Source organism: Aedes aegypti, chromosome 2 (assembly GCF_002204515.2).
Source record: "Aedes aegypti strain LVP_AGWG chromosome 2, AaegL5.0 Primary Assembly, whole genome shotgun sequence".
NCBI lineage: Eukaryota > Metazoa > Arthropoda > Insecta > Diptera > Culicidae > Aedes > Aedes aegypti.
Window position 1 is genome coordinate 192,279,608 of NC_035108.1, and position 18,383 is coordinate 192,297,990.

The following is an 18,383-nucleotide window of genomic DNA, read 5'->3' on the forward strand; positions in this document are numbered from 1 at the left end:
TTCAAATTTTCTCATTCCTTTCAAATATTCTCCTAGATTTTTCGTCCTCTCACCAATTAAAAAAATCTAAATACCTTTCTTTTCTATCTTTATTAACGAGATTTTTAGCCCTGGGCTAGTTCATCTCGGGACCAACGGCTTTACTTCCCTTCCGAAGGAAGTCGTCACTGAAGTTTTTAGTGACTATCTCGGAGATGGGATTCGATCTCAGGTCCTCGGCGTGAGAGGCGTGTGTTCCAACCACTACACCAGGTCCGTCCCCATCTAAATACCTGTATTCCTAAAAAAAATTCAAGAATTGGAGAGTCCTATGTAATTCCCAAGCGTTCCCATATCTTGTAAATATTATCCTAAGAGTTGTTATCATCCATAAATCATGCGAAAATATCCTAAAAATACCACGTTATTCACAAACAACATAAAAATTATCCAAAAATTTGTCATAAGCCTTAAACATTATTATATCCCCCAAATTTTCAACCTATAGTTTTGATCATACATCAAAAAATAAAGATAATCTCGTATTCTTCGAATAATTCTGAAATAATCTCAACACTTCCATATTTTTCTCTCAATATTACTCTCAGAAGATTTTATTAGGTACCAATAATTTGAAAATATTGTAATTTATTGTAACGTTTAAACATAATGTCAAAATTATCCTTCCTATTAACTTCAGAGTTTCCCAACCGGTGGTCCGTGGACCCCTAGGGGGCCGTACAGATTTCTCAGGGGGTCCGCGAAGCTGTTTTAAATACGTGTCATTTTTGAATTGAAAAGTAAATAAGAGGAATTTATAACATCGCTTGTTTTACAAGTGATCGTTATTTAAAAGGACTCGATCCCATCATTTTTACTACTTGGCATTACATCCTCACTGGGACAGAGCCTGCTGCTCAGCTTAGTGTTCTTATGAGCACTTTCACAGTTATTAACTGAGGGCTTTCTTTGCCAAAGTTGCCAATTTCGCATTCGTATATCGTGTGGCAAGTACGATGATACTATATGCCCAGGGAAGTCAAGGAAATTTCCTTTACGAAAAGAACCTGGACCGACCGGGAATCGAACCCAGATACCTTCAGCATGAATTTGCTTTGTAGCCGTGCACTCTAACCACTCGGCTAAGGAAGACCCCGTCAATCGTTCAAATTAAAAATGGTTGAAGAGAAATGGAACGTTGTGAAACAAGACACAGAATCCAAAACAAACATGTTTTTTTCGTTGTGCTGAGGGTAACTACAAGTTCAAATTAAAAATAAGCCCCGATGGTTTACATGGAGTATCGTTCAAATTAGCGGGATGCGCAGTATAACTTTACCTCACTAAATTTGTATGTTTTTTAGTGCAAACTAGAAAACAGAATGAACATCATTTCTATAGCATTGTTATTAGAAAATTCCTGGCATCCTGGATCCTTGATGAGATCCTCGAAAAGCTTCTGAGCAGTTCCGCAGCGAAATATTGAAGGGATTTAAAAAAACAAAATGAGATTCTTCACTATTTCCATCAGTATAATTCTTGACGGATATCGGACAAGATTTTCTGTAGAGTTAATGATGAAAAGTTTTACGAATTTTTCCAATGACTGTTATCTGGTTCCTTAAAAGCTCATTAAAAAATTATTTTAGTATATTCGAAGCAGTTGCATAGATGGAATCATTAGATATTTTGATTTCGCGGATTTTTGTAGAAGCCTTGGGTATACCCGAAAAAATATTTCACATCTTGTAAAACAAATTTACAACGTTTCTCGGTTTAATCTTGATTATGGGTACTCTTGTAAAAACTTTTGAAAAATTTCTGTCGGTTGTTTTTGTTGAAATCTTCTCAACCAACTGATTTTTGTTGGATTGTGGTATGATCATTTAGAAAGTTCTTATCAAACCTTACTAAGATGTTTGAATGACTCTTGGTAAGATTTTTAGTGAACTTCGATTGGTGTTCGAAGAATTCTTGCATTGATCCCTCAATCACTTTTAGAGGTCCGCGGAAAGTTTGTTAAAATTCATAGGGGGTCGCACCCTCAAAAAGGTTGGGAATCACTGATTTACTTAAATATTATTCCAGTAGCTCGAAACAATAACGAATAGTTTAAAAATTATTGAAGAAGTTCACAGTGAAACTGAAGTATTCCCATGTTGCACATATTAATCATTATGTGATGAAAATTCATCAATAAACTATTCCAGTGTTTCTTTATATTTGCAAAAATCATATATGTCACTGCCAGAATCATTCGTTCAGTATTCCTGAGCATTCACTACTAATCCAGAAAACAATATAGAAAATCCGATTATTCTCAGACTGTCTTATGTTACTTAAATTATCCCCAGTATTTGTAAATCGACCAAAAGTGGAAAGGAAATCTCAGTATTTTTCGTTGTCCTAAACAGTTCCTCCATTTTTAGAAACAATTTGCTTCTCGTATGTATTTCTTGGTTGTACTCAAAACTAGCAGTTTTGAATTTATAGCCATTGAATTTCTAAGAATATAATCTAATCTGATCCACCATGAACAAACTTGTTGCAAATTATTGATATTCACATCAATAAATCCTTTACAGAGTAAATCGATTTGCTCAAAATATAAGTTACGCTCACGCTTCAACGCAATGCAAATAGCGAGTATAGCCACTATTTCTATAGACTTGCGAATGAGGATTTTATAGAGCCAAACAAATTGACAACGGTTGTACGAATGCAACAGGCAAACGAGGACAGAAGGAATGATGCCAACTCTCTCATTGCATCAATCCACCAGTCTATGGCTAAAATGTGTTTGCTGCTGCAGGAATCTGTTCAAATATCCCACCCGTCCTTGATGATTTTCGTTCTCCGTTTTGTGCCGTCCGTAATTGACCGAGCAAACCGGTCATCTGCTGCTGGTTTTTTGTTTTACACATACACGCATGCGTATGATACTACTGGGTGATGAAAATTTCCGTGGAACGCTCCCTAGAAAAATGGTAATCTCGCGAAACACGCATTTTCCACATATGGTGTCTTCGGCGAATATGTTTCTTGTAAAATTCCCCATCTTTGGACGAGTTCCAAATTTTGCGTTTCCGTATCAACTTTGCGAGATATCGGCGTGCAAAGCCAAAAGTTGGCTCAGGGGAAATCAAAAAAAATTCACAGGAAAATGGTAATCTCGAAAACGGAAAACATTTTCCACTAGGAAAAAAAATCAGAAGATACCTTGAACCTTCCTCTATCTTTCGACGAAAACCGATTTTGAAAATAATGAACCAAAAAAATATGAAAAATCGTGAAAGCCGAACATGGAAATCCAATCCAGTTTCGCCTTAAGGCGGGTGATTTTATTCAGTGTTCATGCGTTGCGTTTGATATTGATCGATTTCGGAGTATGTGTATCCAATTCATAATCCAAAGTAGAAATCTCTTACCGTGTGAGATGGACCTCACCATATAACGAACAAAATAAGCCATTTTACGAGACGTTCGAATGACGTTTTCTGGCGGGCCGCTCATTCACAGCAAAAAAATAATGTAATTTGCATCGACGTAATTCATGCCGATGTAATAATAATTCGACGTAACCGCTTGTTTCAAGTGCAAAATAACATCTTCTTGATGTTATATTACATCGCTACTAAATTACACTGAAAAAACTTTACAATTTTTCATCACATTGAACTTGTGTAATATTCACATCTGAAATATATAAATATTACACAGAAACAGCTGCAACCAAGTCATTCCGACATACTTTAGTGATATTACACAAACTCAATGCTTTTTCGCATGCGATACGAATACAATAATCAGTCTCGCAACACTGCCCACTGACACTGCTCGGTGGTTTCGGTCGAAGTGTCATGGCGGCTTCCACGCGCGTCCGCGATCGCTTCTTTTATTTGTAATTATTAATAGTTCCGGCTTTATTATAATACCTAACTTGATTCAAAGGTAAGTTGACACAAATTAAAAATTCCTTCAGAAGTTGTTTTAGGATTTTTTTTTCAGAAGATCCCCCAGGACGTCATCCAGAAGTTTCATCAAAAATTCCCCCAGGAGTGGCCTCAGAAATTTCTCCAGGAAATATCACGTAAGTCTACGAACAAGGCGATCTGGGTCCTTCGCAGAACATCCGAACTGTGCTGAGCAAGACCAGTACCGACATGAGTCAGCTGGCGCAATAGCTGCTCGATCACGAGTACGAAATCATGTCCGGAACAACCGTCAAACCGCAGCAGAAATCCGTGGCCCCGATCATTCTTCGCGCACAAGGACTTGACCGAGAAGAAGCTGTCGGTGCTTCAGCAGGATCACGGAACGATCACCGCCCGACTGCAGAAACAGCACGACGAAGTCTGCCAGCGGCTCAAACAGAAAGAGAAGGAATTCGAAGAAACGCTGTCGCTGCTCACGAAGGCCTTCAAGGACGAATGCTTCGAGCGGTTGAAGGTTCATGCCAACGAGTACAAGGAACCGCTGCACGTGCTTCAGCCCAAGGATGAGAGAATCGAACAGCTGGAGCAGGAGATCGCCAAGGAGAACCACGACTGGATAATGTCCCTCGTCCGCGGCGCAGAAACGCCCGTGACCCGGGCCCCGGATCATCGACCGCGAGAACCAACAGAAGCGCAATCAGCAGCAGATCCAAACGGAAGCTGAACAGCTGGTGTGCGAAATCCTGGGCGAGTATCTGAGCAGGAAGCCTCACCGTGCGGCTCGGGGGGGACTTTGCTATATTCCCTTCAATCGAGCTGACTTGGCTTTCAAAATGAACATCAAAGTTTAAATGCGACTGCTTATTGGTAAGGTAAGATTTGCTGTTTTGGGAGGTGTCGTGTCCGGAGGGAACATTAAATGTTTCCCTTTCTTCCGAACTATCGTGGTGATCGGTCGAAACAACGGTCAATCGGAGATGGTTTGGCGGGAGCTTACGTTGTTTCGGCCGGTCACCACATAGATCCCTCTATGCAGCGATTCGCAATCAAGCTATTTCTTGATCGCATGTGATTGGTTTAATATTAGTCGGAAATACGATTCCTAATTCCACACTTGAAGCCTACTTAGTGAAGTTTTCAGTTTAATTTCTTTGTGTTATTTATTGCAACACTGGAAATATAACAGAACCTTCAAAGATTCCTTCAATAATTCCATTACGAGTCCATTCAGACTTTACTTCAGTGATTCCTTCAGGGATTCCTCCAAGAACTTCTCAAATATTTCTTTCAGCAATTTCTCCAGGCGTTCCTTCAAGAGTATCTTCAAGATTTTAATGCCAATGAAGGGAATTAGGAGTTCCTTAAAAAAATTCTCTAGAAAATACTCTAAAAAATCCAGCAGAAATTTTGATTAAATGCATCCAGAAGTTTCTTACCCTAGTTCCTCAAGTAATTTCTTCCGGAGTTCGTACAGTAATCTCTCCAGGATTTTCTTCAGAAGTACCTCGAGGAATTCATCTCGGAGTTCCGTTAGAAATTCCCTCGGAGTTCGTTTCGGGATTCCTCCAGGTGTTCCTCAAGAAATTCTTGAGGGAGTGCCTCCAGGACTTCTCCGGGAATATCCTAAGGAATTCCGGGTTGCGGATAAGAGCATAGAGTATCTACTTAATTTAATAGAGCAAAAAGCCATTCTATGATTAGGTAATGTTTAGCGGTCTCCTATGGTGTTCTAGTACTATAAAGTTTTTCACTCACTGTGAATTCTGGCCTTGATAATATCAATAGTGACTGTTGAAGGGACCATCGAGTTAGGGAGGTGTCGAGTTACAGAACACGAAATCAATGCGATCCAAGGGACCATCGAGTTAGCCATCAAAATCCACCATAATTTAAAAAAAAAAAATGTTTGTAGAATGTTTTCGAAGAATTTTGAGAAGTAGTTCCTTCAAGAATGCGTCTCGGAGGTCCTTCAGTAATTCTTCTAGGACTTTTTTTTTTCGAAAATATACCGAAGAGTTATAAGATGCTTCACGAATTAAATAAGGAATTCCTCCAGGATTTCCCTGTGGATTCCACCAAAAGATTTATTCATGGATTTCTACAAGAGTTCCCCTTGGAAGGGATTCCTTCAGAAATTCTTTCATGAGTTCCATCAGAAATTTAAGCAATTCCACCAAGTTTTTTTCATTAATTTTTACACGAATTTCATCAAGAAATCGACCAGTAGTTCCTACAGGAACTGTCAAAGAAATAACTCTAGAAATTCCTCCAGGACTTCCCCAAAAAATTTACGCGGGATCCAGGAATACTTCAAGTAATTCCATAAGAAGTTGCTTTGATAATACCTTTCGGAATTCATCTAGGAGTTCCCTAGAAATTTGTCCAGGAGTTTATCCAGTAATTCCATTAGGGGTTCATTCAGGAATTCATCCAGAAGTTCCTTCGAGAATTTCTCCAGGAATGCCCCCAGGAGTTCCTCCAAGGATTCTGTTGAGAAGCTGTTCCGCTGAGACCACGCAGATCCTAGCGAGGCTGGCCCGTCCAAAACCGATTGAAAATCATATAGGTAGAAAGAAGGTTGTTGCAGAAGTTGTACCTATCACCCAGACAGATACTGACTGATACCTCAATCAGCATTCGCTTTATTCAAACCGGGTATACATTTACAATTCAACACCATACACAAATATCATACCTCTCTCAACGAATCTTCCATACTTTTACCTACGATGACGCATGCTTCTCAACCGACGCGCTCAAATGCTCTTCTACCTAGGTGCGACAGTATCGCGATTCCAACAGATTCCACTAGGATTTCCGTCAGGAATTCCACTATAAGTTCATTCATAAATTCCTCTAGAGTTCTTCTCAAAGTTTCTATAGGTATTGCGGCGCTCATTTTAAATCCACATCCAGCGGCGGCGGTAACGCGCAGAAGATATGCGCGCAATTCAAACGCAATGTCAAAACTAAAGTAGGCTTGGATTTTTTCGTTCTTCAAGAACGCAAATGTTTCAAATTTGCTAAATCTGAAACATTTGGTGATTTTGAATATCACTGCGACGGTATATCGACATTTTCAGATAATCGCATTTCGTGGATTCATCTTGCAGAGCACAATATTCCACCTTTGAAACAGAACTCCAAGGTCCTCCATGGTGTATCACCAGGATTTCTGTCAGGAATTCCACCAGCATTTCTCTCAAAAATTACTAGGAAAATTGCCACAGGAATACAACTCGCATGCTACCATTCCTCTGAAATTCCTGAAAGTTTCTTCAAATATTTATCCAGAAATTCCTTCAAGAATTCCTCGAAGAGTTCCTTCAGGAATTCCCCCAGTATTTCTTCAGGAGATTCTATAGGTTTCTCCAAGTTTCAGGAGGTTCTCCAAGAAGTATTTCACTGCAAAATACTTTATAAATTCTTCTAGCAGTTTCCAGAAAATCATCCAGGAATTCTTCATAAGTTCTTCTATAAGTTCCTATGTATAGGGGCTTATATCAACCTTTTTTATCGAGTATTCTGCGAAAGATTAGGGATAGTCGAGGCGGTTTGGTCAATGGGGTGAAATGAACACCCCTTGAAAACTGCATAAATTCTGGAAATTTCATCTGAAATAACATGCAACCCCAAAGCATATGAGGAAATGAAGCAATAGGCATGATACAAGTCAGTGCTCAAAACTCGAAGAGAAATAAATAAATGATATTGGAAAAAACTGCCCATATTGCCCCAAATTACTCTTTTAAATATCATCATTTCAGAATGATGATGTTTGACTGTTAGAATGTTCTTAAAAAATTATATCTTCTTGTACGGAGTATTTATAAATACTAATAACTTTCAAGTGTAGTAACAACATAATTAATTTTTTAGATTATATGAGATTATTCTGCAATCAAAAATGGGGTGCTCATATCGCCCCATCAGTAAAAAATCGACTCGAAAAATGCCAAATTTTGAAAAATCAATAATTTATCCGTGAATTTCAGCACTTTTATCGGCTTTTCCTTAAGGTGGCCAAACTGCCCCATTTTCCCCTACATCATATTTTTAGTTCAAATAGAAGATTGATTGACAGTTCAGGGTGTCTACTACCTGGAAAAACCTGGAAAACCTTGAATTATCAGGGGATTTTTTTAAACCTGGAAAAAAATTGGAATTCTCAGAGAATTTCAGCTACACTCAGGGAAATTATTTTGAAACAGTAATAGATGGTAGAATATGTCGTTTTTATGACACAAAATCTCTTCAATCAAAATTTGTTTCGGCTGCGCCGCTATCAAAACACTACTTAACATGTTCAGTCCTTTCAACGATTTTTAATTATTCAATATAAAACATGTTTAGACAGGGAATTTTAAGATTGCCAAATTGGTAAAAGAAACTACAGCTCCAGATGGGTGTTGTTCATGAGCAGACAATAAGTTGAAAACATTAAAAAAAAATAAAAAAAAGTAAATACAAGTTTTTTTCGTCTATTATATAAAAATAATAAACTTCGTAGGGAAAATTACAACAGGCACGACAAATAGCAGATTTTTCAAGTAAGAAAATTTTCTTTTGAAGTCTTGGTCATTATTTTAATGTAAATCTCTATTTTCGGTAATGGTCTCTAATGTCTCTATTTCAATAAAAAATATCTCTAAAGTCACTTTTTTAATATACTTGCAGTGAATGCTAACGCAAAATTCTAGAAACTCCAAAAACTATTAAGCAACTATTCCACAAGTTCTTATTGATATTATTCTTAGATCTCGCGAGGAATACTTCAATAATCCTAGTAATTTCTCCAGTGATTACTTCTTCAATACTTCCAGATACTCCAGAGATGCTACCAGCGATTTTTCAATGGATGCTGAGAGAAATTTCTTCAGAATTTGGTCTAAAAACCTAGAGCACTCCATCGCCTCCACAAAAGTTTATTCCAGAGTTTTTGGAAAAAGTCGTTTCGACATTTTTTCACAAAATCCTACAATAACTCCTAAGCCGATTTTTTCATTTATTACAGGCATTTTCATAAGGATTTTTCAAATATTCATCCACTATTACTCTCAGGAATTGCTTCAAAAATTATTTAATGATATCTATTATAAATGTTTCCAAGAATTCCTCGATTTATTTGACAAACGATTCCTCATTAAGTTCCTCCGGAAACTTCTCTTGGGTTGTCTCCAGCATATCATAAAATATTGTTGCTGCGATTCAAACAATTCTCAAATATTTTGTCAAATGAAACTACTCAATCTTAATTATATGTTGTTAAAATATTTTATTAAGAATTTTATCAAAAAATTAGAAAGTCTTCCAGAGATACTAGTAGAAATCCATCAAGGCGTACTTGGAACTCACACACTTTTGTTTTCAAAATTCGACGCATTTTTTTTATTTTCTCATGATCTAAAAAATTTCCTTGATCTTTCGCTGGATGAAACAATATTTGAAGGCTTCATTAAAAAAAAAAAAATTAAATAAAAAATGGAGACATTCATGAAGGAACTTTCAATTCTTGAAGCTTTCAGAGCAGCTGGAGAAAGTCCTAGGGAAATCAATGGAATATTTTTTGATGGATGATTCCTGATGTGATTATCCTTAGAAAAAATTCAGATTGAATTTTCAAAGGTATAAAAACGAAATTCATGGAACCTCTATTACTTAGAAAGTTTGTGACAAATTTCAAAACAAACTCCTGAAGAGATCTGTGGAGTAATATGTGAAAGAAATCTATAGTAAATCGAGCTGTTCTACTTGTCGTAATGTCATGAGAAATTCCAAATAGGGACTTGAAATTAAACTTAAAAAAAATTCTGTTCAACATAGGAATCTCATCTCGTGCTTTCTCTTTTTTTTTTGTTTTTTTCAAGAAAGAGGTTTATAAAGTTCTTATTTTTAATTTTACCAGCCCTGATTTCTCCAAAGAAAACATACAAAACGCTCTCCAGAACTTCTGAATCCCATTTAAGGGAAAGGATATTTTTTTCTTAAGATCAAATAGACTATTTCTTCATATCTGAATTCGATGATTTAAGGCACTTTCAGATCATTTGATAAACATTCTTGATTTTCGTGGCTAAGCTGAGAAACAAGCTCAGCCCCAGTTGAGACGTCACGCCAGAAAGAAGAAGAGGGTTATTTGACCATACCAAATATTTTCATGAACGAATTCCAAAGTTAAATGTATTATTTTTTGTCAAATTGATACCGCCAAATGGGGCGAATAGAAACACTCTCCGACATGTTTCAATGTCTACAACTTGAACCGTGTGGATAAAAACCAATTTTATTAGCATCAAATATGGGTCACTTCTTCCTTAGCTGAGACCCCAACTGCTGTTGAAAAATAATAATTGTAATATCCAAATATTTATGGAAATGTTGTATGTTTCTATTCATCCCGAAATGGGACGAATAGAAACACTGTTCAGTAAATATCAATACTTTTTCCATTGAAATGAAACAATGACCACTTTTTCAAGTGCATCTTGATGAAATATCAAAATGTATTTACTTAGTGAAGAAAAAAAATAAAATTATCAAAAACAATTTCAATTTTTATTCATTTTGGAAATCGACAAAAATGGCGAATGTTTCAAGATGTCAAAAATGGTTGGGATTTTGATATTTTCTTCTTATTATTTTTTATAATAAATGTATTTTTTTTTATTTGAAAATGGGCTATCGCTACTCTGTTGCTATTGAACTAATGGAGGAAAATATATTTCAGTAGGTTTTTAAAGTTTATAATTACAGAAATGTGACTATTCTAACTGTAGATCGCCATGTTTCTATTCGCCCCACTTTTTCTATTCGCTCCGTTTTACGGTACATCTAAAATACAAAAACCTGGTCTAAGAGTAACTTCAGCTAGTTCTGACAATTCATGATAGTTTGCATAAAACATCTCTAGGTCTTTTATATTCTCAATCATTGTTTTATATCTGTTTATTCAGAACTATTTCAAAATTTAAAACGATTATAATCCACAGTATTTTAAAATTTTCTTTATTTTTTATTCATAAAGTTCTTACATTAAGTCCTAAAAAATTGAGCATTTTGTATGACAGCGAAAAAGTTGCCAAAGTTTTGTATTAACTAATATTTGATATTCAAAAACAAGCATTCTAAGAATTAGTGATTAGATTCTAATGAACCTCTATTATGTATAATTCAACATTTATGCATGCAATGGTATTGCTAATATTTTCAATATTTGACAATTTATAGCATAAAAATGAAATGGTATTCTGATGTTATTAAACTACATAGATTTTTTGATCGGTAAAAAAAATATTTGAAAACATTGGTTCAGAATCTATAGTTTAAACCCAAATAATTTGAAAATCATATATCAAAATTTTCCACTAAAATGTCTAAAAAATATTTAGTTGTAGAACTACGATAATCCGGTTTTAAACTTTTGGACATCTGGAAAAAATCCGGGATTTGAACACTGATTTTGAGTGGATTCCCTGCACTCAGGCAAAACGAATTTCATAAATTTTCCCTTAGGCGGCATCCACAAATTACGTAACGCTCAAGGGGGAGGGGGGGTGTAGGCTCAAGTGTTACGGCTCATACAAAAGTTTAAAATTTTTCATACAAAAAGCGTTACGGAGGGGGGGGAGGGGGTCAAAAATTTCCAATTTTAGCGTTACGTAATAAATGGACGCCGCCTTATAAAGCATTAAAATATCTATAGAACTCGAACACATAAGGCTAGAATGGATTTCATACCGTTTGAATGATAATGAAAGGTAATAAATTGCTAATTATTAATACGAAATTAAATTTTCAGATAGCATTTCGCTAGAACTGAGTGAGATCGGAACAAAATCATCACCATCGTTTACATCCCACATAATGCGGCAGCTTCTTTAGAAGTCTCCAGAAGGAAGTACGACAATGAACAATTGTGGAGATCGGAAAATATAAAAAGAAAAAAATAATAAAAAATGACAGAAATATGAATTAATAAAAGGAGAACAATGGTTCAATTCTATTGCATATTTCATTAATCTGTTTTGCTTTAGAAAATGGCTTGACCAACGTGTGAAAATCAGATTTTTATTCTTCGTCGTGTCACAACTCGATATGCAATAGTACTTTGCTATTATTGTAAATCAAGCAGCAACACGACAAAGTAAGTGGAAAATTGATTTCCACACGTTAGGTAATCCTAATATTAAGTAGACGAACTCATTACAAATTCTGAAAAAAAAACTGCTCCTGGGATTATTTCTTCTTCTATTTTGCAAAGTATATGACACATAAAGAAGCTCTGCAATACTAAGCATCTTTGTTCGTTGTGAAGTTAAAAAAGCAAAATTCAGCAAACATCGATTATCAGAATGTTAGAAAATAACACACACGGTGTATTGGCCCAGAAGAGATCGATTTTGTGTAACTTGTTTTTTAAGAGAGTATGGGATTTTCCAATACTGAAATTCTATAAAAAAAATACGCAAAGCAGATTATTTTAGAAATTCGTTAAGAGATTTTCCCAAGACACCCACCATTTCCTTTTGCAATACATCAGCAGTGGGCTGAAAATCCAGTATTTTCTTCAATTGAATTTGTATTTTGAATTATTTTTATTTATTTAAAAGGGATTGAAAGTGCTAAGCAATTTTTGCTGAGATGTGTCAAAACTTTATAAAAGTAAATTTCTCAAGAAGGTCATAAGTCAGATTTGTTAGGTTTATTTTTACAGCTATTTTCGTAAGAATTTCTTTAAAAATCCAATCACAGTTTCTTCCTCGAATTGCATAAAAAATCCTCGAGGGTTTATTCTAAGAATTATATTTAAAATACATATTTTAGTTGTGAAATTACTTTTATGAAAGCAATTGATTAAAATAATGTAAAGTTCAAACATTTTAAAAATGTGTGTTATGTGTCTCGGCACCACCTTTACTCGATGGTCCTTTCAATATCTAGTTTGGAAAATCTTACTGCATTGTGCAAATCACCTAATACAATTATTTGAACTTCAAGAGGAATCTGTAGTGGAATTCATGGTGGAATGGGTAAGTAAGAGTAACGCACATGCACTAGTGTCTATGCACGAAAAATCGCTAAAAGGTAACACGAAAAATATTTGTATGGCGAAATGCATCTAACGAATTATTTTTCAAAATTGGGAACTATTTATGAAAACATATTTGGTACTGGATGTACGAAGTGATAGTGACTATCACGCATACCAAATATTTTTTCGATTATTGCTTTCATTTACAAGAAACTGGAAGCCTTTCCCCATACAAAATAAAACGAGAAAATTTCTGCTGATCCATTGTGGACAAGAGCAAAGCAGGTAAGTTCGAAGCGCTTATCTAACGAAAATAAACTTGAAAACCTCAGAGGGATCTCGGTTGAAATTTCAACAGTATGACCAGAAGAAAAATTCCTCAAAAATTATTAGATGAGAAAACTGTTTCAGAATTTCTAAAATGTCAGGCGAAGTTATGGTAGGAGAATTTCCTGAAGCGAATTAGTTGAAACCTTTGCATTTAGGAATTTTCCTAAATCAAAATGACATTTCTGTGAAATATTCGAATAAAACTTCCGTTTCACCTAACAATACTTCCTCGAATATTTACTATAGACTTGTCGATCCGTTAATGTAGAATACTAAAATCCTAAATATGTACTTATATAATAATTCGGTATTTTCTTTCCTTTTTTTTAGATCGGTGCGAAAACATGAACGGGCTCTGTTGAAGCTTCCCGGCCATTCTGCTCCATCATTTGAAAAACTATTCAATGCAACAAAAATGTTATAAATGATGCAATAAAATAATTGATGATTTAAATGACTGTACTGATATTTTTTGTTTCAAACATATTTTATCTTTCTCCTATTAAATTCTCTTCAATGGTTGATTAAATTGCTTTTAACAATTCCAAAATTACAATACTAAATAACTCAATCTGCAAGCGAAAAACTCGATTTTAAATCATAAATATGATTTAAGATCGAAAAAGGATAAAAAAGCAATTTAATCAACCATTGAACAGAATTTGAGATTACTTTTTTTCTTTTCAATTGCTCAGATTACATAGCTTTCATATTACATCGCGTCGATTACATCGTATTATGTACGTTGAAATTATTACATCGGAATAATTACATCGGTCGTGTTTATTACACCAATAGCTCGCGAGTACGTCGGGCTGTGTAATATGACACGACCGAGGGAATGACTTGGTTGCAGCGGTTTCGATGTAATATTCAACAACTTTTTTTGCTGTGTTGTTGTTGTTGAAAAAACTAGCATGATATCTGAATGGCGCTGGTCACATTTTTGTTGCCGATGACTTCCCCGTCTCTTTCAGCGCATGTTTCTGCCCGGTTTACATGTATTACAGGTAACGTAGATGAAAAATATCTTCCCTGCCTACTGATTTAAATTTTACATGCGAACATTAAAAACTTTGTTGCATTGCCACCAGCGCCATTATTGAATATGCTCCTTCCAAATGTAGCGCTAGAAGAAACGTAAATAAATCGGCCCGCCAGAAACTTTCAAAGCTGGTAAACAAACGGAAACCATATGATTCGAAACGTCTCATAAAATGGCTTATTCCAAAAAAAAATTGTTTTTCAGTGTGTGATAACTGACAGCTGACGACAGATTCAAGCATTGTAAACTGCACGCTCGATTTGTTGTTTTTTTGTTTGGTTGTTTTTGTCACCTTGTTTATTTATTTACGTTTTCTATGCGTTTGCCAGTTCATTGCTTCGGTGCAGTTTTCGCGGTCGCGTTCTTGATTGCCGGTGAATTGGAATCGAAGAATATTTGTGTTGTTTGTGCGGAAATAAGTTTCGGATATTGTTGTCTTGAAGTCGGATGAAAGGTGAAGTTGGTGGACCATTGCCTGTTAACCGGATTGAAGGTAGGAGGACATATTACTGCTGTTTAAAAATCCCATCCTTCTTGGTTATGTTTGTGATAACGTAAACAAAATGATTTTGAATCGTTTGCGAATTCTACTTTAGTGCAATATCATTTATTATAAAAGTTAATATTTTGTTGGATTTATGCCAATTGTTTGGGATCGAAAACTCCAAAAATTACATCAAACTGCATACTTTTGAGGCTCGATCTTCCGGTCTTATTTCCTGGTCGTCCTTCGAATACTTCTTATCTGGAAATACAGGGGAATAAGTGCCAATTCAACTTTAAAGGTAAGATTTCAAATCTGTACCATCGTTTAGAACCGTCCCAGCATTGCGACAGCTAACGTCCATACTCTTTGCTTTTAGGCCCCTCAGGAACTGTTTCATTCTGGTACGGGAAGTGGTACTTCCCTGACTGCTTTTGCTCTCGACGCTCAGTTTCCGGTCTTCATCCTGGTTGTTGTTCGGATCGTTGCTGGCCACCGGCTTCCTGTCCCCTTTGATCGTCGTCGGGGTGTAAGGTTGCGTCAATTCATCTTCATCGTTGAAAGTGGACTGAGACGAGATGCTTCCATTATCCTCATCACTGTAGTCAATCAGCTGGCAATGTTCGGCGTTGGAGTTTTCGTTTGCAGCAAATTGTCTCTCATGATTTCGCTGTGGGACGCATATTTAGGATCCAAACGATTTTTCTCATTCATCATGTGTTCCCCGAGGGTGTTTTGGTCTTCCGAAACGATTACCATCGACGTTATGTCGACTCCATTGTCGATGAAGCGCACTTTCGCTTCGCCGGTTTCGATTTCAATGCATTCATCCTTGGAAAGTTCGTTTGCGATTCGTTCGTGGCGTAGCCTTTTCTTCTCCTGTCGGATGAATTCATCGTTTAGCTCGATTCGTGGGGGTGGCATTGGTGTCCCATTGCGTACCTTTTGTTCCTCGTTACAGATGGCTGCCTCTATACTTTGAACTGCTTCGCAGAAGTCAATCTCGATGGCCGGTGTTTGAATCTGTCTGGGAAATGCTAGAACCAATGAGTGCTCCAGGCCACTCGCCACATTGGCTACATGGAAATCTTTGAATTTGACCAGCTCGCGGAAGTGGTCCGAAGGTGTAAATGGACTATCGTCATCGTATGTCGTCAATAGGCGACCTTGGTTCGTTGCAAAGGATGTAAAATTGTCGGCCGGAGCTATTTGAGTAATCCATTCGCTGCTATGAAGAAATTGGTCAAAGTGTTCCAATCGACTGAACTTAAGCTCGTCGATTTTTTGAACTCGATTGCAGCGATAAACTTGGTTGTCGTCCAATAGCAGATAAATAAGATCATACCTGGTTATTTGAATGGATAAAACTTTAAAAGGCAGCTCAACCATAGTAAGTTCCTTCACGACAGGGATTGTAATCTTTTGGAACTTCCCAACCAAGTACAGTTTGTTCGTTTCCGATACCATTAGGGTGCAATAATTCCCACATTCCACCAGCACTATGCGTTCTTCCACCCCAATACGATCCGGTCTCGTAAGGATTTTGAGCGAATCGACTCCACCCAGTTGCTGGTGGCTGTTGTGTCCCCAGCCGAAACAGTTCCCCGCGCTGCTCAGAGCTACAAAGTGACAGAATCCTGTGGCGATCCCCACCAGAATCTCATCTTCCTTTTCCAGGTGTTCGGAAAACTCGGCGAGATGGACTGGAACGTTGGTGTACTCGCTGTTGTCCGTGGAGCACTTCCGGAGGCTGTCCGCTTCGGAGAGAGAGGCGATCTTTGCATTAAAGGGGAATACGTTTTTTCCGCTGTAGAACACTTTTCCTTCTTCTGAAAGAAGATAGAAGGGATGTTGACTTTGATGAGTTATACTATGAACAATTCAAATTAGGGAGCTGAAATACAGTCAAACCTCCATGAGTCGATATCTGAAGGGACCATCGACTCATGGAAATATCGAGTCAGGGAACAGAGAAGCTTTGGAAAGCTAATAGAGGGGACATCATAGTAACCATGAAATTATGTTTTTTCGTATGGTTCTATGAGTCAATATCGAGTAATGGAACATCGACTCATGGAGCGTTCACTGTACGTAGAAGCCGCTTATCTAAAATTATTATTTTTGTTTATTGATTTTTTACGCTGAACCGCGTTATTTTGGAAAATGAAGTAAAAAAGCGCTATTTAATAAAAACAACCTACGTCTGAATTTTTTATCCTTTCAAAACAATGTTTTACATTATGAAACGTCGAACAACATTAAGACTTTTTAAAGTCATTTTTATTAAATAACGCCTTTTTAACGCCGTATTTTGAAACTACGCCTTTTTTGCGGTACGTCGGCCGACGTAAAAAAACTTAAGATTTTTAATATCTGGCACCTTTCTTAGCCAAGTAGTAACGCTCGCAGCTACAAAGCAATGACATGCTCTTAATGCTTGAATTCCCTGGGGACAAAGTATGGCGAAAATGGCAACATTGGTAAAGGAATCTCTCCCGTGAAATCCCGTGAAGCTATTTTCTATCCGATTTGCAAACTTCTTTCACTATATGAAATCCCAACTCTTCTATTTTCCTATGCTGGGAAAAGTGGTCCAAAATTTTGCCTGTGGCCGGAGTTATTCCGGTGTCCTCCAGGGTCAAGTCGGGTAGAAAATTGATCAACCTCCTTTCCCGAACAGTTTTATGATACTAAACTGTCATTTAACTACTCAAATTTTGTAGGAACAGTAAATCATGCAACACGAAAGATATTCAAGTGATTTAAGGAGTCACTTATATTGAAGATTCCTAGAAAAACTGAAATATGCCTTCCGGAAGATCCGGAACATCCGTAAAAGTGGCTTGGAAAGGCGCGTTTTTTTCAATCTCATTAGTTTTTAACATACATGGTCATGGCCAATATTGCCAACATTGTATGACTAGCTATGGGTACTTGAGAGCTCATCGGAAGATCCGGGAAAGTAGACAATTCACGTGACTCATCCCAAAAAACCGCATTTTTTTTGGAGACTCGTTATTTTTGTGCACTGAAAACAGTATCAGTATCTAACACACCGTGTGACCGTGAGGCTACTACGTAGTCCTGGAGACAAACCGGAAGGTCCCTAAAAGTGGCTTTATTATGAAATCGTCATGGAAAGCCGCGTTTTATTTTTAAATTTTGCTAGTTTTCTTTAGTCTAGGACGAAACCAATATTGCGAACACTTGAAGACTAGCTATTGAGCACAGGCTCATCGTAAAATTCAGATCATTCAAAAAAGTGGACTATTCGGCAGAGGCGTCGCGCGGCCTAATTATCAACCTGTGCACTTCTAAATTAGTGTCATTATATTTTTGCCATTATTATTATTGGATTCAAACTATTTTTAATTTAATGAAAATGTGTAATCAGGGGTTACGAACCTTCTTGTTCAAATATAATTTGCTTCTAGTCTTTCAGTTGATTCAAAACATTTAAGTTTTCAGATGTTTATTGGGTTGTTTAGTATGATGAATTGATAAATCATATACAATTTTTCAATTTTCACGATTTGTCATCATTATGGGCAAATTATGAATTTGAATATGAAAATAGTT

At 36.6% G+C, this 18,383-nt stretch overlaps 2 protein-coding genes and 1 long non-coding RNA gene across 3 annotated transcripts in view; 2 read left to right on the forward strand and 1 right to left on the reverse strand.

Moving 5' to 3' along the window:
- The first annotated feature begins 3,508 nt into the window (after nt 1-3,508).
- Nucleotides 3,509-13,737, forward strand: LOC110676278. The gene is made up of 3 exons (XR_002500232.1): nt 3,509-3,930; nt 3,988-4,786; nt 13,606-13,737. It is a non-coding gene; the product is annotated as an uncharacterized LOC110676278 (long non-coding RNA).
- Nucleotides 13,738-14,611: 874 nt separating this feature from the next.
- LOC5575476 (HIV Tat-specific factor 1) overlaps nt 14,612-18,383 on the forward strand; it is a 272,213-nt gene continuing 268,441 nt past the window's right edge. The window contains exon 1 of the mRNA XM_021843533.1: nt 14,612-14,813. The gene's annotated coding sequence lies outside the window, so the exon portion shown is untranslated. The remainder of the gene's footprint in view (nt 14,814-18,383) is intronic.
- Nucleotides 14,906-18,383, reverse strand: part of LOC5577145 (X-linked retinitis pigmentosa GTPase regulator) — a 29,166-nt gene continuing 25,688 nt past the window's right edge. The window contains exons 4-5 of the mRNA XM_021843535.1: nt 15,126-16,633; nt 14,906-15,065 (exon numbers count right to left, since the gene is read on the reverse strand). Of these exons, the coding sequence (XP_021699227.1) occupies nt 15,414-16,633 (1,220 nt within the window). The 3' untranslated portion in view covers nt 14,906-15,065; nt 15,126-15,413. The remainder of the gene's footprint in view (nt 15,066-15,125; nt 16,634-18,383) is intronic.